Raw genomic sequence first — 25,799 nt, 5'->3', positions numbered from 1 at the left:
TCAATTAACCAAATCTCATGATTGTGTTGCTCTATTTTTTCCTACTCACTGTGTCTTTCAGAACATCCATACTCGGGAGAAGATTGGCAGTGGTAGACAAATGGGCGGATTGTACTATCTTGAAGATGGATTCCAACAATCCGATAAAAAAGGGCACGCTCTTGTGGTAAATGGAGATTCGATGAATAAAAAAAAAAAGGAAATTTGGTTATGGCATAGGAGATTGGGACATCCTTCCTTTGGCTATCTTAGGAGATTGTTTCCATCCTTGTTTCATGGATGTAATCTTTCAGATTTTGTTTGCGAAACTTGTGTGAAAGCAAAAAGCCATCGTACTACTTTTCATTTGAGTGATCATAAAACAGATTTACCTTTTTCATTAGTTCATTCAGATGTTTGGGGACCGGCCCCAATTTCTACTCTTAATGGGATGAGGTGGTTTATAACTTTTGTTGATGATTGCACTCGCATGACTTGGGTTTATCAAATGAAACACAAGAGTGATGTTTATTCAATTTTTCGCATGTTCCATCAAATGATAACTACTCAGTTTGGTGTTCCAATAAAAGTCTTTCGTTCTGATAATGGTGGTGAGTACGAAAAGAAAGAATTGATGGAATTTATGCACTCTGAAGGGATTATTCACCAAACATCTTGCACAGATTCTCCTCAACAAAATGGTGTCGCAGAGCGAAAAAATCGACATTTATTGGAAATTACTCGGTCTCTTTTAATTGGGGGTCATGTTCCTATTTACTTGTGGGGTGAAGCTTTGAATTCGGCGGTCTATTTAATGAACCGTACGCCATCCAGTGTTCTTAATTTTCGAAGACCATTGGATGCCCTTTCTGACCATTGCACTCTCCCACCGGTAGTACTTCTGGCTCCACGAATTTTTGGGTGTGTAGTTTATGTTCATTTACATCCGCGCCAACGGACTAAGCTTGAATCTCGTGCTTTGAAGTGTGTTTTTGTGGGATATGGGAACAATAAAAAAGGCTACAAGTGTTTTGATCCAAAAACTCAAAGGCTTTATGTTTCCATGGATATTACCTTCCATAAGACCGAACTTTTTTACAGGGCGCCAATTCCTAATTTACCATTTCCAGGGGAGAATTCAGACGAAGTGATAAATTATGCAGAACTGGAAGCATTTTTTACCTCAGAAAATATTTCTTCGTCCGAAGATTCTTCAGGACAGGGTGAATTTTCAGATGAAAGGGAAGAGTTATCGGTTGTTGAACCAGAGACGTCTCATACTGAAGATAATGCTCTTCATGATAGTACAATGCCTCCCAACAATTCAACACAACCACTGAGCCAGTCTTCTTCTGAGATTCCTCCAGAGGTATCCACTAACCCTAATTCCACTGGTAGTGATGATCTTTTTTCTGAATCTCAAGTGTCTCAATATCGTCTTCCGCCTCGTTCTAATCGTGGTGTACCACCTGTTAAATATGAGCCTGATCCTAAATCCAACGTTAGATACCCCATTAGTAATTATGTGTCTTGTCAAAAACTGTCCAAGTCATATGCGTCTTATGTGCTACAGTTATCATCTGTTCCTATTCCTAGTAAAATGCAGGAGGCTCTAGCAGATGATAGATGGACTCAAGCCATGGCAGAAGAAATGGCAGCGCTTGAGAAAAATGATACTTGGGAGCTTGTGACTCTACCGAAAGGAAAAAAGACCGTGGGATGTAGATGGGTCTTTGCGGTCAAGCATAAAGCAGATGGGACAATTGAGAGGTATAAAGCTCGATTGGTTGCGAAAGGATATACGCAATCTTATGGGGTTGACTATCAGGAAACTTTTGCACCTGTTGCCAAACTTAATACAGTTAGAGTGCTCCTGTCTTTGGCGGTGAACCGAGATTGGCCACTTCTTCAGTTTGATGTAAAAAATGCTTTTTTACATGGAGATCTTACAGAGGAAGTGTATATGGATCCCCCTCCAGGTGTGGAAAAATACTCAGATATTACAATGGTATGCAAACTTAAAAAGGCGTTGTATGGGTTAAAACAGTCTCCAAGAGCTTGGTTTGGTAGATTTACCAAGTCTATGAAGAGCTTCGGATATAAACAAAGCAACTCAGACCATACGTTGTTTTTAAAGCATCGAATGGGTAAAATTACTGCTTTGATTATATATGTTGATGACATGGTGGTGACAGGAGATGATCAAGAAGAAATTGAGAGCTTACAACGACACTTGGCCTTAGAGTTTGAAATGAAACAACTTGGAGATTTAAAATACTTTCTCGGAATCGAGGTAGCCCGCTCAAAGAATGGTATTTTCTTGTCTCAACGAAAATACGTTCTTGACTTGTTAACTGAAACAGGTATGCTTGGATGTAAGCATGCAAATACCCCTATTGAACAAAATCACAAGTTGTTTAATTGTTTACATGCAACTTCTACTGATAAAGCAAGATACCAGAGACTTGTGGGAAAATTAATTTACTTGTCCCATACTAGGCCAGATATTGCTTATTCAGTATGCGTAGTAAGCCAGTTTATGCATGATCCTCGTAAACCTCACATGGATGCTGTGGAACGCATATTGCGATATTTAAAGTCTGCTCCGGGTAAAGGGTTATTGTTCAGCAAGAATAATCACTTGAAGGTAGAAGGTTACACTGATGCAGATTGGGCTGGTTCATCTGACGACAGAAAATCTACATCAGGATACTTTACTTTTGTAGGGGGCAACCTTGTGACTTGGAGGAGTAAAAAACAACAGGTGGTAGCAAGGTCAAGTGCAGAAGCTGAATATAGAGGCATGGCTTTTGGAGTATGTGAGTTACTATGGTTGAGGAACTTGCTTAAGGATTTGGGTATTCACTCTCAGGAGACAATGAAGCTGTATTGTGACAACACTTCTGCTATAGAGATTGCTCATAATCCAGTCCAACACGATCGGACGAAGCATGTGGAAATTGATAGGCACTTCATTAAAGAAAAACTTGAAGCCGGAATCATTGCTTTTCCGTTTGTGAAGTCTGCAGACCAACTAGCCGATGTCCTTACCAAAGCTGTTGCCAGCAGTGTTTTTAGTCACTCTTTAGACAAGTTAGGCATGTGCGATATACATGCTCCAACTTGAGGGGGAGTGCTAGAATTAAGGATATGATTTGGTCAATATTTGATTTGGTCAATATCTTTAATTGTGTAATCTTATTTTATGCCATAAGTGTAGAATATTTCCATGTAATCTTGTATTCTTTCCTTGTTAATGTTTGTACTATATATATTGTACAACTACGATGAATGAAATTATCAGAAAATTACTCCACAATTGTGTTTATTTTCAGTTAACACACTAATTTTCTGATAATTCAACTCTTCGGTTGTTAACACATTAATTTCCCGATAACTTCTCCACTGATGTAAACACAATTTTGTCCTTTTTGGTTTGGATGAGAAAAAAATTGCTTACAATAAACATCAATTAATTCACTGATTAATAATGCATTTAGTTTCATTATTTTTATATAATTGTATAAAAAAAATACTACAGATGACAGGAAAAAACACAAAGTCAGATACAGTATAATGGTTTTGAGTCCATAGTAAGATTGGTTTAGCCGAAGAACATATAAATGCATCTCCAACGGTGGGCTATCTTCAAACCAAATCTAATTGCTGGCTTGAACGTCAGTTTTCACCCTCCAGTGTATAAAGTCATCCAGCAGCCAAAAAATGGCTCATCAATTTAAGTGGCCAAATCTGGGAAAAAGAAATGGTTGTTGCCACTAATTTACACCACATCGACATTTGTGTGTTACATCTTTTTTCTTTAGAATCACCACGAAATGATTCAAGTAATTCAACGGCTGTCATAGACTAAGGTAAAAAGTGACTTTGGAACCATTAGAGCAATTTCGATTAATTTTGAAAAAATACTATCGTACCACGCCAACATTTGTGTGTTACAATGTTTTTGTTTCGAATTCCACAAAATGATTCAAGCAATCCAACTACCGTCACAGACTAAGGTAAAAAAAAATTGACTTTGGCACCATTACAGCAATTTCGATTAGTTTTGACAAAATACTATCGTAGCCAGAGACGGATGTATGTTGGGTATATGAGAGCCACGACCTCCGCGTTGTTTCCGTTTTTAAAAAAAAAAATATATACTTAAATAATAGTTATTTTTTATTTGTTAAAAACACTTAGATATTGTAAGTTGTATGGAGTGTTGTTTTGACATTTTAAATGCTTTAAAAATGTGTTCATTTTGGTCCTAAAACTCAATTTCTCTCTCAGTATACGGTTTTTCATAAGTTTTTCTTTCATTATTAATCTCATTTTTCTTTCTCTTTCTCTCTCCACTCACCAAAAAACATTCCTCAAAACTTAAACCAAACAAACTATTAGATTTTTGAAACCTGAAATTTCAAAATCTTGTTGTTTATGGTTCGGCCCCCGCGTTTACGACATCCTGATTCCGTCCCAGGTCGTAGCACCCGAAAAATAGCTTTCGCGTGAAAAAAACCTCGAGGAAACGTAGCAAAATTTGATCTCCACTCCATACGTCGGTTAAACTTGCATCCAACGAGTGTTCCGTAGTCCCTGCTGCTTCGCGTGGCTATTGACTCGGGTTGAGGTGCTGTCCAGTTTGGCTGTCCTCCAGTCTAGTCCAGTTTATGATCAGAATCGTTTATTTTTTAGAGCTCGTCGAGAACATTGACTACGCTGAAAATCAAGTTGATCGGGTATCGTTTAATATTATTTTAAATGCATTAAGTTTGCAAGAAAAAAATGTGCAAACACTGAATTTCAACCCATGTGACACAATTGTATGAAGATAAATACATTTCAACATCATATCAAACCATATCCAATCAATCTGATTTTTAGTGTAGTCAACGTTCTCGACAAATTCTAAAAAATGAACGATTCTGATCATTATTGTTGGCCTGAAAAAGCTCACAAATGATCCAAATTGAACCCGACTTGAGGATAGCCAAACTGAAGAGGACCGCAACCTCTTGAGTCAGCGTCCCAAAAAGCAAATTTTTATATTTCTTCCCAATAGCCCACGAAGAACGTTGAAGAAACGATGAATCTTCTCTCCCACGGTCGGAACGTGTGGTCGGCGTCCCCAGCCGTTAAATCATCGTCATCCCTTCCGTCTCTACAAAACCATCGTCAAGGTTCGATGAGGGAAAAAAGGCTTGCCGTTACCGTTACCGTTACCCAGCGTAGCTTCCGCCCACCATCCCCATCCCCATCCCCTCCACATATATATACAAGTCTCATCGAACCTTACCTATTTCTTCTTCGAGCTTCCTTGGCACTACTATAATAATACGCTTGCCTATATACATATAGAGATATACCCAGATGAACTTTACCCGATTACTATTGCATAGAGTTTCAGGTACGTATCAGGAGTTCGTTGATTCCTATGTAATTCGTGTTAATTTTGGCTGCTAGTGTTGCTTTGAGTAGATATTCGTGTTGGGTTTTTACTAGCTGTTATGGGTGTGGTTAAAAGATTTGTTCTTTTGATTCCTGTGTACTACTCATTCGTATTGAGTTGAGCTGTTAGTGTTGGTTTTGATTTGTGATTCGTATTGGTTTTAGCTGTTACGGGTTTGGTTTAAAAATTACTACTATGCTTTTGGTTTGGTTTTTGTTAGTATTACGTTGCTGAGAAATTTGAAGAAAAATACAAGCCAAAATTAGCCAAACCGAGCCTTGTGTCCCGAGCCCGGGTAAAGTTAGACTGTTAGAGCCTTGTGCCCCGTTAGTTCTTTATGGAATTTGATGAAAAGTGAATTGAAGAAATCGGACTTTTGAGTTTTTGGTTTACAATTTCGTTTCATTTATGTGGGAGTGAAAACCCAACTTCAAGCTAGTTAGGCTGAATTCAACAGAGTTTTCTTGTGTTGGATCCCAAAAATGGTACTCCTACTAAATTGTATTTTCAGGGTTTCTGTTTCTTCTCTATTCCTGCATTTTCTCTGCATCCAAACAGACCTTTGAGTTTTGCGTTTCTTGTTTGGTTTATTTCTATAGGAATGATAACCCACCTCAAGTTATTCAGAGATTTGAATTAGGCTGAATTTAATAGAGTCTTTTGTTGTACTGGGTCCCAGAAAATGTGAATTGTATAGTCTCAGGAGTCATATTTCTTCTCTTCTCTTTTCCTTGATTTTCTTGGCACCCAAACAGAGCACGGTTTGAATTTATAAATTTAGTTTTTGGGTTTTGGTGGGAGAAGACTTGTTTCGATAGACTTTGTTTGGTTGCTGAGAAATGTCAAGGAAAACTGAAAGAGAATTCAAACCTTTGACTTTGGGTTTGATTTCTGCATTTAATTCTTTGGTTAATTGAAACCCACCTCAAGTCAGTCAAAGGGTTGAACTAGGCTGAATTGAATGTAGACTTTTGTTTCGTCCCAAACAATAAGAATTCAGAATTGTATGCTATTCCAAATTTCTTGTTTCTTCTTTATTCCCTCATTTCCTCGGCACCAAGCAGAGAAGAGTTTTATGGGGAATGAGATTTGTGTTTGGTCAACTTTGGTCAGCTAGGTAGGAATGATTCTTGCTCTTTGTGTCGATTTATGTGTTTTGATCTGTTCATTCGAATAGACGCGTAGCTCTGTTGTTTCCATTTTTGCACATTAGTCACCTTTTCTTTTTCTTGTGTTTAAAATTATACTGTGTCAGGATATAATAGAGATTAATCTAGTCAATACTGCTACCAGAGGAAACAGAGATATGTGGAATCATTTATTACTTTCCCGTGTTAATATTGTTGTTATTTACCGTAGATGGTGGTTGATGTGCATATATTTATTGCTCCCACAAACTTTTATTACTATGCTTTTCTAATGTAATCACATTTGGTACATTCGGATTTTGCTCTTCTCTTGCTGGAGAGTCGTCAATGCCTCGTTGTATTGCTTTTACTTTGTCAGTTTATAATCAGGATACCGTGGAAAAAGATTCTTCAGAGCGCTTTGTTTTTAACAGTTTTACCTATTGTTTTGGTTCTAATAACGAAGGGGTTTAAGGGTACATACTTTTGGATTTGGTATTCTTTCATGAAGGAATTAGATGAAAGCTTTGATGATTTGAGTCAAAGAGCCATATAAGGCTTAGTTGAAGCAGAAAACCAAGTGAGATTAGGTGGCGATTTTAGTGTCTTCTTGGCTCCTAAAATGGAATATTGTTGTTAAATTTAATAATCAGGAATGATATGGCAAGAAATGCTTGCTTTGAAGCAGTATGTGCTGTATGGCAAGATCTGCACGTGTAAATTGGAAGATTTGTAGTTAGCGCTTGAGCTTTAATTCAATGAACAGATAGGTAGTTGGAATTATTGAACTCCTCTCTTTGGAACTAGAGATTTGTTTTTCTGTGCCTTCAAATTATGGAAATTTTTGATAGGGTTTAAGTGGTCACACATGTGGATGAATTTGAAAAGGAAATCAAGGATCAATTTGATGGTGAGGAACAATATTGCTGGAGAGGTTGGAAGCAATCCAAATCAACCTGTAGTCTCGTTCGTAGTGGTGATGAATTATGGGATTTTTTTTAGTTAATTTTGTGTAATTTAGCTTGTGAACTTGATTCTAGTGTCAATCTAGATGTTCATTGTTTTGAAGTTTCTTCATTGTTTCTAGTTTTGAGTGTTTTATATTATGTCTTGCCATATGTTTTTTGTCGAGAAAAGTAGAAGCTTTTGTACTGAAATATGTTGTGGGTTGTTTGTCTGTGTTTTTATTTATCCCTAATGGTTACCGAAAATGGTATTATTACTTAAAACATTGATTGCCATGATTCTCTCATAAACCGAACACAACTGTTCACCTAGCTGTTCATTTATGCGTCCCCTTGTGTGAACTCGAACTTGTTGTACTGAAGAAATATAGTAACCTTCAAACATCGATTATTGCAGGTTAAACTTCCTTTTACGGACAAGTTTGATTTCTCAGCAGAAGATTTCAGAATTAGCTGACAGTACTTGGAAAGACAGTCATTGGAAATTTTAGGATTATTGTTGTCTCAAACAACTGATGCAAGCTAAAGCAAACATCTTAGCATGGACTCGCGCCAGTTTTTGGGATACAGTGTGACTGGTGCAGACTTCGCCTATTCATCTCACCCCACTGTTCCATCAATCCCCGCACGCCAATTCGAGTCTTTGAAATTTGGTTCACGGAACTCACCAAACTCGCCTTTCTCAACTCACTTCGACTCTCAAACTCTCACCACGTTTAGCGACAGTCAGGAGCAGCATAGCTCAACGGAAAATCTTTCAAGTAACTCTTCACTTGAAACCAACAGCTATTTCCAGCAGTCAAGCCCTTCTCTGGGCTGTCATCAAGACAGTCGACTCTTTCATTTTGGTGGAACTTCGTTTTCCCATGATGCAAACAGCGGTCAAAAAGCGAAGTACACTCTGAAGGAACTAGAGACCGCTCTAATGGGGCCTGATGATGAGGAAGAAGCAAAAACGCCGAGTCCTTCTCTTGGGGAAAACAAGAGGCCACAAACATCGAGCCAGAGGTCCATGTCCCAGGCCACACAGTCCGCTCGATCTGAACCGTACAGCTCTTCAAAGCGTCACAAAGCAACAGAAGAAGGCTCTTCTTCGTCTTTGCAGTGCGTATCACCTGACGATCTCAAGCAATTGCTCGTTGATTGTGCCAAAGCTTTATCCGAAAACAGAATGGATGATTTTGAGAAATTAGTTGATAAGGCTCAGAGTTGTGTCTCAATCGGCGGAGAGCCAATCCAGCGTCTTGGTGCTTATATGGTAGAAGGATTGGTAGCGAGGAAAGAGGCGTCTGGTACTCACATATACCGAACTTTGAAATGCAAGGAGCCAGAAGGAAAGGAATTGCTTTCGTATATGCAAATGCTTTATGAAATCTGCCCGTACTTGAAATTTGGCTACATGGCTGCAAATGGGGCTATTGCCGAAGCGTGCAGAAACGAGGACCGCATTCACATTGTAGATTTCCAAATAGCTCAGGGCACACAGTGGTTGACTCTCTTACAAGCACTCGCAGCAAGACCTAGTGGTGCCCCTCATGTGCGGATCACTGGAATTGACGATCCGGTGAATCAGTATGCCCGCGGAGACAGTCTGGAAGCAGTAGGGAAACGTTTGAAAGCAATTTCTGATAAATTCAACATCCCGGTAGAGTTTCATCCGGTGCCTGTTTTTGCTCCGGACGTTACAAAGGACATGCTTGATGTGAGGCCCGGGGAGGCTCTAGCTGTGAATTTCCCGCTCCAGCTCCACCACACACCGGATGAGAGTGTTGTGGTGAACAATCCCAGAGACGGGCTTCTGAGATTGGTGAAGTCGCTCTCTCCTAAAGTCGTTACTTTGGTGGAGCAAGAATCAAACACGAATACAGCTCCTTTTCTCACCCGATTCATTGAGACTCTCAACTATTACTCTGCAATGTTTGAATCTATAGACGTGACCCTGCCGAGGGATAGCAAAGAGCGGATTAACGTGGAGCAGCATTGTTTGGCTAGGGACATTGTCAACATCATCGCTTGTGAGGGAAAGGAGAGAGTGGAGCGCCACGAGTTATTTGGAAAGTGGAAGTCAAGGTTTACAATGGCAGGTTTCCGGCAGTATCCTCTGAGCTCTTACGTGAACTCCGTGATAAGGGGGTTGCTGAGGTGTTACTCAGAAAATTATACGCTCGTGGAGAAGGATGGGGCTATGCTGTTAGGGTGGAAGGATAGGAATCTGATCTCAGCGTCTGCCTGGCAGTGAGGATAGGTATGGCGGGGGACGAGTCGCAGAGGTAGGAATGGAAAAACCAGTTTTACAGCTCGTAGGTTGGCAAAGATGATGTAGTCTCAGGGTGTGTGACTCTTACACTTTCATGGTAGAACCAGCCACTGTTTAGAGGTTTATACTCCAGTAGCTGCTGTTAGTTTTGTTGATATTGTTTTCCCATACAGTTTTGTATTCGTTCTTGGTTTCTGCCACTGTCCTTGATAGTTGCTAATACAAAAGAAAAAGATTTGCTTGATCCATGTGGTATCTACAAACAGTCGAAACAAGCGCAAGGATTGGAAAAACATCAGGACGAAGGCAACTCGGATATGTCACCGTTGTCCCTACAATTGTCCAATTTGGTCCAATTTTGGATCGTTGTCGATCTCGAACAGGTCTGCGACAATTCAAAATTGGACCAACCTGGACGGTTCCACTCATCAAGTTGCAAATCTAAAAGATCGGAGTCTTGATTAAGTACTCCATAGACCAAACATTGGATCGGTGTCTTGATTAGCAATTTGTATAATAAAAATCAAGGTCATCTTCAATATTTGAGTGCTCTAATCAGTGATTGTAGGAAATTGATGACATAGTGCAATGTTGGGGAAAATCAAGCAAGTGTGGTGGTAAGAGAACAAAAGTGCGGATATCGAAGCAAAAAATGTTTCCAATTACGACGACTTTCGTAATCAATAACTTTCAATTATCGACTATGCCACACGGCACATGATATGGGAGGCATTCTCTATTTTAGCTTGTGCGGTTGCAGGTTTGAACTTTAGGGCAACCAATTTCTGCATATAATGGTGTCAGGTGTGTATCCAATCTATCCACGTGGACTCCATCAATGTGGACTAAATAGGGTGTACTCCTTGTCCCTGTGAGTGTTACTTGAACAATAAGCTGAGCACTTTCTTGGAGGTTTATCGTTGTGAGATCGAAACAACACGCTCTCTTGAGGGTTATTGTAATGGTAAGGGGATGAATTTCTGGCGGAAGTATTCAAATGTTCAACTGCTTTTTACTCCTCTCTATTTTCAGTCACTGCTGCATTTGCCTTGTGCTCATTCATTTTTCAAAATCTATTTCGCTGCCTTTCAAAGGCAAGCTTGCCTTTTATTCTCGCACATGAATATTCATGTACAGGTGAACTCCTTTTTCGTTCTACGCTGTAGAGTTTTATGTCCTTAACTGCTGTTATCTTCAAACTTATTTGATTGTTTTATAATTGTGATTTATTTATTACGTGTCTTTTTCTTGGTTATCAGGTGGAATCAGAGACGCAACCACAAGACCCGATGAAGAACGTAAGCGATCAAAAGGTTCATTCTATAAAAAATTGGCCTAAGGTCCATTATACCACGTTTCAAACCCACTAAGTCCATTGATCAAGTTTCTAACCCACTAAGTCCACTAATAGGTATTTGATAAGGCATAAGGTCCGTTTCATTTAAAAGAGAAATAATCCCTGACTGATTTACCCTTCCATTCAAATCCCTTATTTTTAGCCCATTATCCCCTGACGTTTCAATCCAATTTTTTTACGTTACAATAGAGAGTCAGAGAGAAATAGCGTGAAATCAGGAAAATAGTGCTTGTTCTTGAGATCATCTACTATTACTCATTCGTTAATCTCGATTCTTATTCTGGTGTTGGTGATCTTCTATTCCTTCTCCGGTGATCGCGAATATTTCCTTTTTCCAGACGAGTCATTCCAAGAAATCCAGGCCCTAGTCTCGTCTCCCTCCCTCTCTGGTAACTCTATCTCTCTATTGATCTGTTGCTTTTGATTTCGTTTCTGACATTGATTTTGGTGTATTTGAAGTTGTTATTATACATATGAGAATTGCAAGTTATAACTGTATTAGAGTCGTATCTGACTTTGTACATAACGTTACTGTTGTTATATAACGTTATATAACAACAATATTCTCCTTTTCAGATTCGCTGTATATTACGTTATTGTATTTATATAACGTTATATTTTATGTTTGTAACGTTGTAACGTTGTATGGTTTTTGATATATAACCACGTTTTCAATTTTTTGAATTGCAAGTTATAACTGGATAAGAGTCGTATCTGACATTGTACATAACGTTACTGTTGTTATATAACGTTATATAACAACAGTATAATCCTTTTCATATTCGCTGTATATAACGTTATTCTATTTATATAACGTTATATTTTGTGCTTGTAACGTTGTATGGTTTTTGATATATAACCACGTTTTTCAGTTTTTTGATTTTTTCGTTTTGTTGTGTGTTGTTATGTGTGCAGTTGTCATGGATTCAACAATCATGTTTCTTTGTAAGTATGGGTTGCAGATTCTTCCGGTGAGGTTATCAGGTGGTGGTAGGTTGAAGGATGTCTTAAGCAGTATTCGTAATAGGTGGGAAAATCTGTCTGTTGGTGGATTTTCTGTTTCATATGCTTATGAGGATGGATATTGTGCTCTTCATATTGACTCTGATTTTGAGAACATGTTTTTCTTGTTTAGTAATTGTGATCGCATAAACGCGAAGGTTGATGAGAATAAACATAGTAGCAGGTTAATTGTTGGTAGTACTATTAATGAAGTGGGTGATGTTGATGAAGTGGGTGATCGATGTTGATGAAGTGGTTGATGATGAGTTAGAATATGTGGATAGAATGGACCCCGCGGAAAAGTATTGTAAACATGCTGAGCCTAGGTATTTGACTTGAGCTTGGGCTCATTTGATAGAGGGCGTTGGACAGGAATTTCCATTAGGTGTGAAGGAGTTCAGGCAGGATCTGGCTAAATATGCGATTGAGAATGGCTTTATGTACCGTTTGGTGAAAAATGACAATATTAGGGTGACAGCTATTTGTGTTATTGTAGGGTGTGGATGGTACGTGCATGCTATTTTAAATAGAACCAATGGAGTATTTCATATTACAAAGTGTCATAATGAGCATAATTGTGGTTCAACGTACCGAACCAATAAGCATAAGCGCGTGTCATCCCGTTTGGTTGCGAATGAGATAGCTGGGATTGTCGAGAAGAAACCCAAGACTTCACCTATCGACATGATGGATATGTTTACGGACAAGTATGGTCTTGATCTGTGCTATCATAGTGCTTGGTTAGGTGTTGAAAAGGCAGGGGGGGGGGGGGGGGGGGGGATTATATGGAGATTATGAAGGTTCATTCGATAGGCTTCGGTGGTACGTTGAAGCTGCAAGGGCTACGAATTCGGGGAGCGTTTTGAGGCTTGAATCTGATCCTGTAACAAAGGAGTTTTCGCGACTGTTTGTGTCGTTTGACGCTTGTATCAAGGGGTTCAACTACTGTTGGCCTTTTTTGTGTCTTGATGCGACCCATCTGAAAGGTAGATTCAAAGGATCACTCCTTGCCGCAACATTCTTCATATGTACGCCGATACGCATCAACAAGGTATAACGGATCCATATGGTCCACCAAATTTCCTTCCCCTCCACAAGCTTTTATAATAACCGTTGCAGCATGCCTACACATGAAACCGGTAGATTGCCAATTACCACAAGAGCAGGTCCTTTCCTCAACAGATACTACCTTTGGGATACGACAGCGTACCTCGTACAAACCACCATTTGACATAATGATCCTCCACGACCTTCCTTTCTTGATAAAGTGAGCTAACTTCTTATCCATCTTCGGACAAATCACTGAATTCCATTTCATCGACTTTACTCTCCTAGCAGCCATTTGCCTCATAATTTTGCGACGAAGCTCATCAACTAAATAAAATACAGGCATTTCTCGAGCTTTAAGAATCCAATTATTAAACGACTCCACAGCACTAGAGCTCATCTCACCATACCGTTGACCTTCGAAATACGCGTTACTCCAATGCTCTTTGGGGACACTCGCAATAAAGGTCCTAGCTTTATCTCTGCCAAATTGGTAAAAATCTTCCTCAGCAGCTTTGTAAACCGACACCGATGAAGCATATGCACATTTGTTGAACAATTCAACGAGCCTGTTCCGAAAACCTTTTCTAAACCGTCCCGGGAAGTGATCCTTCAAGTTAAACTGTATGTGATAGAGACAGTATGCATGATGACAACCGGGGAACATAACAGGAATGTTGTTGACAAGACCTGCATTACGATCAGTAATAAAGGTAATAGGACGAGTGGACATTGTACTCTTTAGAAGGCCAAGAAACCAAGTCCAATTAGCTTCATTTTCAGCATCACAAATTGCATAAGCTACGGGGAATAGACCTGCACATGAATGATAAAATATTACATCATATGCAAACTTTAGTCATGTGTAGCTTCTCATAATAAAACATACAATGTTATATATTCAAAACTGTACAAATGAAATCTAATATATAAGGTAAAAATATAAAGAACCAACAAAAACATACATTGATTTGCATTTGGATCGGCCGCACTACACGGTGTAGTGCGGTAGGTGTACTACAACCCCTCCCATTCCTAGGTACATAGTGTCAAGTGGGATCACTTGACCCCAGTGACGTGGCAATTACCCATGGAAAAGTGTAATATTTTTTGGGAATTTGAGAAATTTGCCCCAGGTATATTAAACTCCAATGTTCTTGCCCAAAGGTTTTGCAAAAATTGTGCTTCATTGCCCTTTATAACTCAAGATTGTTCTCTCTGGAAATTTTTTTACTATTTGTTTTTTAAATTATTGCCGAAAATTTGAAAGTAGAGGGGGGAGATTAAAATAATTTTCGTATATAGTTTTAAAAAATAAGGGTGAAAGTAATTTTTGAAAAATAGTAAGAAATTTTTTCTTATTGCATATTTATTTACTACTAGAAAAGAAAGAGTTAAAAGTAATTTTGGAAGTAAAAAATAAAAAAAAGGTTAAAAAAGTAATTTCAAAATTTTGAAATTGGGACTAGGGTTTTGGCGGTTGGTTGTGGGGTTGATTGTTGGTGTGGGGGTCAAATTTCTTAAAAAAAGGAAGAGAAAGAGAGAGGGAAAGGTAAAATTTGAAAGTAAAAAAAGGAGGGTTATTTTTGTAAATAGTACTCCCTCCGTCCTTATTTTATAGTCCAGTATTTCATTTTGGGCTGTCCCTTAATAAGTGTCCACTTTGTAAAGTTAGTAGGTAAAAGTTGGTGAAATTTTCATTTTGCCCCTAAAAGTAGATTCCATTTTGAAAAGTTAGTGAGTAAAAGTGTAACGATGATGGGTAAGTAGGGAAAATGGAGGAAAAAATTGATGTGAAATGTATAATGATGATGTCTTTTTAATAAGTTGGAATTACAAAGCAGGACACTTAAAAATGGACGGAGGGAGTAAAAAATAAGATTAAAGTAATTTTTTGATAAATAGTAAGAAAAAAGAACTTTATTGCATATTTATTTATTACTTAAAAAATAGTTAAAAAGTAATTTTTTGAAGTAAAAAGTTAAAATAAAGGAAGGTTAATGCCTTCCGTTACAAATTGACAGAATTGGATGGCGGAGGCTTTATTGTTAATGAAATGGTAAGTTTAGGTATTTTTTTGTCATTAGTTAAAATTCGGATATTTTTTTGGCATTAGTTAAAGTTTAAGTGTTTTTTTTGTAAAGTTCCTGAAAGTTCAGAGACTTTTTAAAAATTTTCCCTTTTAGTTACTCTTTTAACTTGTGCATTGAATTGGCATATACTAATCTTATGGTTTATTTCGAACTTATTGGAAAAGAAAAATGAAAAAGAAAGGGATGTTTAAAAAATTTTCCTCCCCTTATTTGATTTCAGAGAGAAAAGAAAAGAAACTGAAAAATTATAGCTAAGTGCACAATAAAATTTTAAACGCAATCATATGTTATGGATAGGAATCTGATCTCGACGTTTGCCTGGCAGTGAGGATAGGTATGGTGGGGTCCGGGTCGTAGAGGTAGGAATGGAAAAACCAGTTTTACAGCTCGTAGGTTGGCAAACATCAGCACAAAGGCAACTCAGATATGTCACCAATGTCCCTATAATTGTCCAGAATTTCGTCCAATTTTAGATCGTTGTCCATCTTGAACGGGCATGCGACAATCCAAAATTGGACCAAACTGGACGGTTCCAGTCATCAAGTTGCAAATCTAGAAGATACGGTGTCTTGATTAAGTACTCCATAGACCAAACATTGGATCGGTGTCTTGATTAGCGATCTGTATAATAGCAATCAAGATCATCTTCATAATTTGAGTGCTCTAATATGTGATTTCAGGAATTTGATGACACAGTGCAATGCTTGGGAAAATCAAGCAAGCATGGCAGGAAGCGAATAAAAGTGCGGATATGAAAGCAAAAAATGCTTCCAATTACGACGAATTTCATAGTCTATAACTTTTGATTATCGACTATGCCCAGTTTTTTATGCTGTCAATTTTGTGACGATGTTGTATGGGTCAAGTACCCTAAAACTATTTTGGTTTAGTTTGCTAATAAAATCTCTGGTTTATCCGAAAAAAAGAAAAGAAAAGAAATAGTCAACATGAGAAGGAATCTTTTTCCTAATGGTCCAAAACCTCGTAATTTGATTGCTCTTTCCGACTTGGAAAAAGAAAGAAAGATTGCTCTTGATCAAATAATGTAAAGTTCAGAGGTATAATTAATATTCATTGAAGTTTGGAGATTTATGAGCTAGACATTGAGTGATAGTTTAGTGGCTTTTTTTGAAATTTTCCCTTAACCATTTCCAAAATAATTCCGATTCCCGTTTGCAATCAGCGTTCACTAATGACTTTCAAAAAAAAAAAAAAATTCAGCATTCACTAAGGCTTTGTTTGAATCCTCAACCTTTTGGATTATGAACTAAATTAATTTTTCTCACCAACCTACTCGAAAAGTCATTCTAAATTAATGAGCAATTTAGATCAATCGTGTAAGACCCTGAGGTTGGGACCACAAAGTATCGATACGTAAGCACTTTTGGCTAACAAACATAAAAAAGACTTTGAAAAGTACAAAAATTAAACTTTTTTTTCAAAAGCTTTTCTCGGGACCAATCATTTATATCTATGAAAGCAATATGAAAAGTATAAAAATTCAGTTTTTACTAAGGCTTTAATTGCTTGAATCCTCAACCTTTTGGATTATGAACTAAATTAATTTTTCTCACCAGCCTGCTTGAAAAATAATTTCAAATTAATGAGCAGTTTAGATTAATCGTGTGAGATCCTGAAATTGGGATCACAAAGCATCGATATTCTACCGGTGCAACCGTACAACCTTCATTGTTTGGTACCCTAATCAAACCTTTTTTTTGAAGCAGTGCATCGGGGAATATTACTATTACTCTCATTTGGCATTTTACCCATGTACATTGTACAAAGATTTTTTCATGTTCTTTCTTCACATGTTTCAGATGATCAACAGGAAATGAAGCCCGTGGAATCTATGATTAAAAGTGATTGGGAGAACAACTGTGAGACGGAATCAAAAATTCTACAGGACACTTTCTATAGTGTACCCTGCATGGCACAATCTCTGAAAAATTTATTTTAAATTCGGACCGTTGAAAACACTTGTGGATGGCCATAATTGTGCCCTGCAAGATCCCCGGATATATCCTTGAAAAATTATTCAATGTCCATAAGTCACCGCCACGTGGTGTCACAAACTCTTTCTCCACCACATATTTGTGTGATCTCTACACAAATGTATGATAGTAAAAAAGAGTTTGGACACCGCCACGTGATGCCCAGAGGCATTGAATAATTACTCAGGATGCCGTGTGGACAAGGCCGATTGAGGATGCCGTGTGGACGAGGCCGATTGAGGATCTTACGGGTCAGCAGGCTTACGTTTCGTGTTCCTAAAATCTCTCATGCCGCCATACGTAAGCACTTTGGGTTAACAAAAAAGAAAAAGAAAAAGAGACTTGATACTACATGCACGCAATAACTAGCGAGAACAAAGCAGAATGCCGAATAATTTTTTGAACGGCAAACACAACTGCAGAAAAAATTGTGTCTGGAACCATTCGATGCATGTGAACCCTTGAGCGTTGAATGGTTCCAAATATAGTCTTGTCTGAAATTGTGTTTAAAAAGTGTTTGTAGCAATAGCATTGCTCATGTAAAAAGTGGTGCACGGAAATCACATAAATTATTTTTGTACTCTCCTTTTATCTAATCCTTTTGTTTGGACGTTAAAATATTTTACCCATTTTCCGTTGTTTGGCTAGAAAAAGAAGAAGAAAAATATTTTCAAGGTAAAATATTTTGCACCAATGGAGTGAAATTGTTGTCCTCTAATTTTTGCGGTAAGTCATTTTTACATTTCATCCCGATGGTTCGACATTTTCCAAAAATCATATTAGATCCAAAACAAGAGAGGAGGAGGAGAGAAAGCTTACTCGATTAAAATATTTCTGAACCTATCAATCTGCCATTGTTTTAGAAAATATTTTTCATGTGCCAACTAAATACCGAAAAATAAAAGTTTAAAATTTGTTTTTTGAAAAAACATTTTATATGAAAAATATTTTACATTGCAAAATATTTTACATCGAAACAAACGGAGCCTAAGTGCAGCATCTTTCTTGTTCTTATTCATTAAAAATTGCAAAACTGATCATTCGTACATTATTTTCCTACACATGAAAATGATGATTTTATAATTTCACATAGATAAAACAACAAAAATGAGTGCACCTAAATAGAGTGTTAGGGCGAATTGGGACTAACTTGCTCTTCATTTTCATAGACGGTTGTATTATTAACATTAAATAATTAAACATTTTGTCAAAAGTTTTTTTTTTGGGAACAATCATTTATATCTATGAAAGCAATATGAAAAGTATAAAAATACGGATTGAATTTGGAAATTTTTAGAAAAAAGTATAAAAGGACAATTTTCAAACTTTTTGTCTTACAAAATATTTTGTCATATTTTTTTGCTGTTATTTAGCTTGTCGGGAAAGAGACTTAATCCTAGAAAATTTTAACAAGAATCTAATTTAAATTCAAAAATGACGCGCGACAAATGAATTTTTTTTTTCCCTTCAGAACTTTCACAATTTTGAATTGGATTACCCTCGAAATCAAGTTGTGTTTCATAGTCAGCGGTGCCTCTTAAAACACATCGAAAAACGCTTCATATAATCATGTGAAACACCGTACACATAAGCTTACACTCCACATGCATAAATATGATATTGTAAAAAGTATTGGACACCATGCGAAGAAGTCAGGTGGTACTGACCTTTTGATTTGCTGATCACCCTTGTGGCTCATTTCTCCTCAAACGGTGCTCCGTACTCTGAAATGTTGCTTTGTTTATTTAATCGTTTTAAGTGTGTTTGTTGAATTAATTCCAAAAATAAAAGTTTTTTTATTTTTATTTTTATGTTTTCTTTCAACGGTTAGGGGTGTATCTTCCGTCTATTAAGTTGACGGAATTAGATGGCGTGAGTCTAATTGGTCAAATAATGTAAACTTCAGGAACTGGGGGATGGTGTTGTTCAGAGGTGTGTGCAGTATCGTGCTGTGCAATTCTGAATCGTCGGATCGAGCATCTGACAGCTCAGATTTCATCTCAATATCTGAGCTGTCAGATGCACGATCGATCCGACGGCTCGGAGGTGCGTAACACGATGCTGCGAACCTTACTGCACAACACCAACCCAAAGTCCAAAGTTCAGAGGTATAATTAATGTTCATTGAAGTTTGGAGATTTATGAGACATTGAGTGAAAGTTTAGTGGTTTTTTTTTGAAATTTTTCCTTAACCATTTCCAAAATAATTCTGATTCCCGTTGGCAAATCAGCGTTCACTTACGACTTTCAAAAAAAAAAAAAAATTCAGTTTTTACTAAGGCTTTGCCTGAATCCTCAACCTTTTGGATTATGAACTAAATTAATTTTTCTCACCAACCTGCTCGAAAATTGATTCTGAATTAATGAGCGGTTTAGATCAATCGTGTGAGATTCTAAAATTGGTATCACAAAGCATCGATACTCTACCGGTACAACCATACGACCTTCATCGTCCGGTACCCTACTCAAACTTTTTTTTGAAGTAGTGCATTCTGGGCAAATTACTATTACTCTCATTTGGCATTTTACCCATGTACATTGTACATGCAAGGATTTTTTCATGTTCTTTCTTCACATGTTTCAGATGATCAACAAGGAAATGAAGCCTGTGGAATCTCTGATTAAAAGTGATTGGGAGGACAATTTTGAGACGGAATCAGAAATCCTGCACGGCACTTCCTGCAGTTCATCCTGCATGGCACAATTTCAGGAAAGTTTATTTTAAATTCGGACGGTTGAAAACACTCGTGGACAGCCTTGATAGTGCCCTGCAAGATCCCCGGATGTATCCTAAAAAAATTATTCAATGTCCATAGGTCACCGCCACGTAGTGTCACAAACTCTTTCTCAACCACATATTTGTGTGATTTCCACACTAATGTATAGTAAAACAGAGTTTGCACACCATCACGTGGTGCCCAGACATATGTAAGCACTTTTGGTTTACAAACAAAAAAAAGACTTCACACGTACACGCAATAACTAGTGAGAACAAAGCAGAATGCCTAATTTTTTTTTTTTAACGGCAAACAAAGCTGCAGAAATAATTGTGTCTGGAACCATTCGATGCATGTGAACCCTTGCGTGTTGAATGCTTCCCAATACAGCCTTGTCCGAAATTGTGTTTAAAAAGTGTGTGTAGCAATAGCATTGCTCAGAATGAAAATCATGTAAAAAGTGGTGCACGGAAATCACATAAATTTTTTTTTGTACTGTCCTTTTATCTAATCCGTTTGTTTGGACGTAAAATATTTTTTAGTAAAATGTTTCACCCATTTTCCGTTGTTTGGCTAGAAAAATAAGAAGAAAAATATATTCAAGGTAAAACATTTTGCACCAACGGGGTGAAATTGTTTTCCTCTAATTTTGGTGGTAAGTAATTTTTACATTTCATCCCAATGGTCCAACAATTTTCAAAATCGCGTACTCCACTTCCTTCTTCTCCCAAATCATATTAGATCCAAAATGAGGGAGGAGGAGGAAAGAGAGGTTACTCGATTAAAATATTTCTGAATCTACAATTTGCCGTTGTTTTAGAAAATATTTTCACGTGCCAACCAAACACCGGAAAATAAAAGTTTAAAGTTTATTTTTTGAAAAAATATTTTATATGAAAAGCATTTTACATCGAAACAAATGGAGCCTAAGTGCAGCATCTTTCATGTTCTTATTCATGAAAAATTGCAAAATTGATCATTCGTACGTCAGCGCGAAGGCAACTCGGATATGCACCATCGTCCCTACAATTGTCCAGTTTGGTCCGATGTTGGATCATAGTCGATTTTGAACGGGCCTGCGACGATCCAAAATTGGACCAAATTGGACGGTTTCACTCATCAAGTTGCAAATCTAGAAGATCGGTGATTAAGTACTTCGATCCATAGACCAAACATTGGATTGGTGTCGTGATTAGCGATCTGTGTCATAGCAATCTAGATCATCTTCATAATTTGAGTGCTCTAATATGTGATTGTAGGAATTTGATGACACAGTGCAATGTTTGGGAAAATCAAGCAAGCATGGCGGGAAGCGAATAAAAGTGCGGATATGAAAGCAAAAAATGCTTCCAATTACAATGACTTTCATAGTTGATAACTTTCAATTATCGACTTATGTTGCCAATTTTGTGATGATGTTGTAAGGGTCAAGTACTCTAAAATTATTTTGGTTTAGTTTGTTAATGAAATTTCTGATTCATCATAAAAAAAATATATAGAAAGGAAAAAAGTAATCGTCAACATGAGAAGGAATCTTTTTCCTAATGGTCCAAAACGCAAATTGCTATTCCCCCCCCCTGACACCCCACCCCCCGGCCCCACACCAAAATTACCTCCTTGCCCTTACCCTTTTCCTTTTTGTTTTCTCTTTTTTTTACCCGGGCCCCCCCCAGCATTCCGTTTCTGTTTTCCTTTTTTTTTAAACCCGGCTGTTTTCGTTTTTTTTTTTACCCGGGCCCCCCAGCATTCCGTTTCTGTTTTCCTTTTTTTTTTAAACCCGGCCGTTTTCTTTTTTTTTTTACCCGGCCCCCCCCCCCCCCTCCAAACATTTCCTTTCTGTTTTCCTTTTTTTTAAAACCCGGCCGTTTTCTTTTTTTTTTAACCGGCCCCGGCCCCCCCCAGCCTTCCCTTTTTGTTTTTACCCGGCCCCCCAGCCTTCTCTTTTTGTTTTTTTTTTTTTTTATCAAACTCCAGCCTTTTCTTAAAACCCAGATTATCCCCCGGCCCCCCACCCAAAAAACATCCGGCCCCCCCTCCCTTCTTAAAACACCTTCACCTTTTAAATTTTATTTTTATTTAATAAATTTTATCGTATTTATTTAATTTCTATAAATACACCGGGTAAAAAATCATGTTTTTTTGATAATTTTATTTGAAATGTTTATAATGAATTTTTTGCTCTAAGACTTTTCAACAAACACCCTAAAACTCATTATTTAGTTTCAAGACTCTCTTAGGGTGTTCATTGAAAGGCTTTGGAGACAAAAATTTATTACGACCATTTAGGATGAAATGATCAGAAAAATAACATCTTTGCACCAGTTCAAACAGATTGAAAGTTGAAACATTTATTTTTGTAACTATATTTTTATTAGACTTAAACCTAGAATTAGATTTCAACCATAGAGCAAATATGGGGGGGGGGGGGGGGGGGGGGGGTGGGGGCGGGCATATGGAGTGGGGAGAGAGGTCCTCATTTTCCTATAAATAGAACTCTTTGTGAAACCATTCAATTCACACCTTGAATCTCTCCAACTTGTCTCTCTAGAAATTTTGTGTTTGCTCTTTGTTCTTACTTTGTTCTTGGTATTATTCAGTTTCTTCTTGAGTTCTTCAAGAAACTCAACCCAAGGCCGCCACTAAACCACCACCCGATCAGCTTCTCGATCCAAAAAATTTAGTAGTTTAGTCAATATTTATTTTCGAGAGGAAAAAAAAGTATTTTGTTTTCTCTTTCGAAGCTAACGTAAGCTTACCGTAAGAAGTCAGTTCGTTCGTAAGCTTAGGAACGCCGCAGCGAAAAATTCGGGAAGGAACAATGGATGACTACAACTTTTCAATTTCAGATAGTTGGTCATTTGAGAATGATATTCGTAGTGAGGAGAGTGTCTCCCACAATAGTCGCGATTATACACAAGAATTTACCACCGACCAGGTTAGTTTTCACTGTTATTGTTTTGCATATTCGTTATTTATGTTAAGACTGGTTAATGTTGTATTTATACATTTTTTTTTATATAGATTTTTGAAAGTAGAGAAGATATGTTAGCTTGGGCACGGAGCGTTGGTCTAAAATATGGTATTGTGGTGGTTATTTTAAATTCTGCTAAGTTAAAAGGCGGCAAATTGCCGAAGTGCATTCTTGGTTGCGAAAGAGGAGGAAAGTACGAACCGCCACGGTATTTGGTTGAAGGGCAATCCTTGCAAAGAAATACTGGGACTAGAAAATGCGATTGCCCATTTCAACTGCGAGGTATACCACAACATCCATACGGTATCAGGTGGGGTTTAGAGGTTATTAGTGGTGTCCATAACCATGAAATAGCAAAACATATTGAGGGCCACGAGTACCCGTCAAGGCTAAAACCAATAGAGAAACAATTTGTGGTCGACATGGCCAACAGTACTGCGCCTCGTGAGATTCTTAATATTTTGAAGCAAAAAGACCCGTCAAACACTACGGGAATCAAGAGCATTTATAACACCATTTTTTCAAACAAAGCAGCCAAACTGGACGGTTTAACTCCTATTCAGTATGTCATACGTCAATTACTTAAGGAACATTACCTCCATCAATTTCTTACAAATCCGGATACTAACGAAATCACAGATATTATTTGGGTTCATCCTATGAGTCTAGAGCTATCTGTCAACTTTCCGTCTGTACTGATCATTGACGCCACGTACAAGACCAATGAGTATCGAAAACCACTATTGGAGGTTGTGGGTATCACATCCACATGGCGAACTTACTCGCTTATGTTCGCTTATCTTAGTAATGAGAGAGAAGAGACATTGACATGGGCATTGGATAACTTAAAAAACTGGATGCTTCAAAAGGGGGCGTCGATGCCATTGGTGTTTGTTTCAGATCGGGATTTAGCGCTTATGAACGCCATTGAAACATGTTTCCCTACGGCACGTCACATCTTGTGTATTTGGCACATAAATCAGTGCGTCATGAAGAACTGCAGCCGTGTGCTTGGTTCGGAATGGAAGCGCTTCGTCAAGTCATGGCACTCGCTTATCAATTCATCTACACCTTCGTCTTTCGAACATAAGTGGCAAGCCATGTGCGACGATTTTCGCCAGTTTCCGTATGTCATAACTTACCTGTGGCAAACATGGTTAAGGTCGTACAAAGAGCGGTTTGTTTCAGCATGGACAGATACATGTATGCACCTCGGAAGCAATTCAAGTCAAAGGTAAAATCGCTTTTTCACTTTCCTATTAAAATTTTGTGTATTTCTCTACTATACTAAGAAATACTTTTTGATACTTTCCTATTTAAACACAGTGCATTATTCTATTACAGGGCAGAGTCTGCACATGCGAGGCTAAAGCTATATTTAGGGGATACCATGTCATCACTACAAACATCTTTTGATAAAATACATAAGATGTTGAAAAATCAGTTCGGGGAAATTAAGAAGTCGTTCGAGAAATCATTGAACATTCCACGCCACAAACAATTACGTGACGACATTTTTGATCAGGTAAGGTGTCGTATTTCATTAGAGGCAATGGAGTTCATACATGATCAGCTAGAAACCGCTTTAGAAGTATCCCCCCACATTGTTGGCTATTGCAACTGTACGATCAAAATCACACACGGATTGCCATGCATGCACGATCTTGCATATTATCGTTCCATTTCCACTCCAATTCCGCTATGGAGTATCCACGCTCATTGGACTAGGTTGTCTATGCACGCAACCGAGTTTAATGAGGAGGGAGCACGATCTGACAGGACATCTCAGGTCGTTGAGATATTAGATGGGATGGATCCACCTATGCGAGAGCATATCATAGACAGGATTATCGATATGGCAGATCCATCTCGTAGCACAATTCGACCTCCATCGTACAACACAGAACATAGAGGTCGACCTACAGGTAGAGATGAGCAAAGTACACGTCGCATACCTTCTTTCTCAGAAGCATCCACTTCAGGATCAAGGACTGCAACATCGCGAGTGAGAGGGAGAGGGAGACGTGGGAGGGGTTCGGGGGTTCGCAACACTCAATTTATAGTTCCATCCATCATTGATCCCTACATTCAACGATTACCTCAGGCTTATCAGCGTTATATTTCCCACACTGTTGACGTGCTTGGTGATGGTCATTGTGGATTCAGGGCGATAGCTGCACTAATCGGGTATAGTGAAAATGATTGGAGTCGAGTACGAGAGGAGCTTATTGAAGAGATTCAACAAAATTATTATCTATACACCGAGATTTATCCAGTAAATGATTGGGCAAAGCATCTACTAATTTTACTAAATTGGTTCGAGCCTACGGCACCAAAGGATCACTGGATGGAGGCTATGACTTTGGGAGTTGTCATCGCAACAAGGTACAACCTAGTACTGCATACATTTGATGAGGATGTTTACGGTTGTTTTACTCATTTGCCATTGAGGTCCCCTCCAGTTTCAGTCGAATACCGCCGGGAAATTGCTATTGCCCGTGTTAACAACGATCACTTCGTGCAAATTTTCTTAGAACCTAATTACCCTGTACCACCCATCCCAATATGGTGGGAGGAGCATTCATCGGATGAAGCTAAAGGATGGGCTGCCAGTTATGAAACACGTTTGCTATTGTGGTACGAAGTAATGGGTATAAGCATGCCGGGAGCAGCATTTGGAGGAGATATTGATTAAAATTTGTGTTTTTATGTATTTTCATGTTTTGACAATATGTACTCAATTATAATAAAATGAAATTTTATTTCAATTTATTATTGTTCATTACAAGTTATTTTTATTATTCATTGTTAAGACTAATTAACTAATTAAAATAATAT

At 38.0% G+C, this 25,799-nt stretch overlaps 3 protein-coding genes across 3 annotated transcripts; 2 read left to right on the top strand and 1 right to left on the bottom strand.

Moving 5' to 3' along the window:
• The first annotated feature begins 5,027 nt into the window (after positions 1–5,027).
• Positions 5,028–10,028, top strand: LOC131330410 (scarecrow-like protein 21). The gene is made up of 2 exons (XM_058363973.1): positions 5,028–5,389; positions 7,921–10,028. The coding sequence occupies exon 2, from the start codon at positions 8,065–8,067 to the stop codon at positions 9,760–9,762; it is 1,698 nt and encodes a 565-aa protein (XP_058219956.1). The 5' UTR covers positions 5,028–5,389; positions 7,921–8,064; the 3' UTR covers positions 9,763–10,028.
• Positions 10,029–13,139: 3,111 nt separating this feature from the next.
• LOC131328742 (uncharacterized) lies at positions 13,140–15,764 on the bottom strand. The gene is made up of 2 exons (XM_058361644.1): positions 15,713–15,764; positions 13,140–14,002 (listed from the first exon to the last, which is right to left on the bottom strand). Exons 1-2 carry the CDS (start codon positions 15,762–15,764, stop codon positions 13,140–13,142), a joined length of 915 nt encoding a protein of 304 aa, XP_058217627.1.
• A 7,225-nt stretch (positions 15,765–22,989) lies between these two features.
• Positions 22,990–25,756, top strand: LOC131330409 (uncharacterized). Its single transcript, XM_058363972.1, has 2 exons — positions 22,990–24,195; positions 24,306–25,756. Exons 1-2 carry the CDS (start codon positions 23,033–23,035, stop codon positions 25,654–25,656), a joined length of 2,514 nt encoding a protein of 837 aa, XP_058219955.1. The 5' UTR covers positions 22,990–23,032; the 3' UTR covers positions 25,657–25,756.
• Positions 25,757–25,799: the final 43 nt, after the last annotated feature.

This window comes from Rhododendron vialii, chromosome 6a (assembly GCF_030253575.1).
Source record: "Rhododendron vialii isolate Sample 1 chromosome 6a, ASM3025357v1".
Taxonomy (NCBI): Eukaryota; Viridiplantae; Streptophyta; class Magnoliopsida; order Ericales; family Ericaceae; genus Rhododendron; species Rhododendron vialii.
The sequence above is the reverse complement of the archived record's forward strand: the minus strand, read 5'-3'. Positions and strand labels throughout refer to the sequence as shown.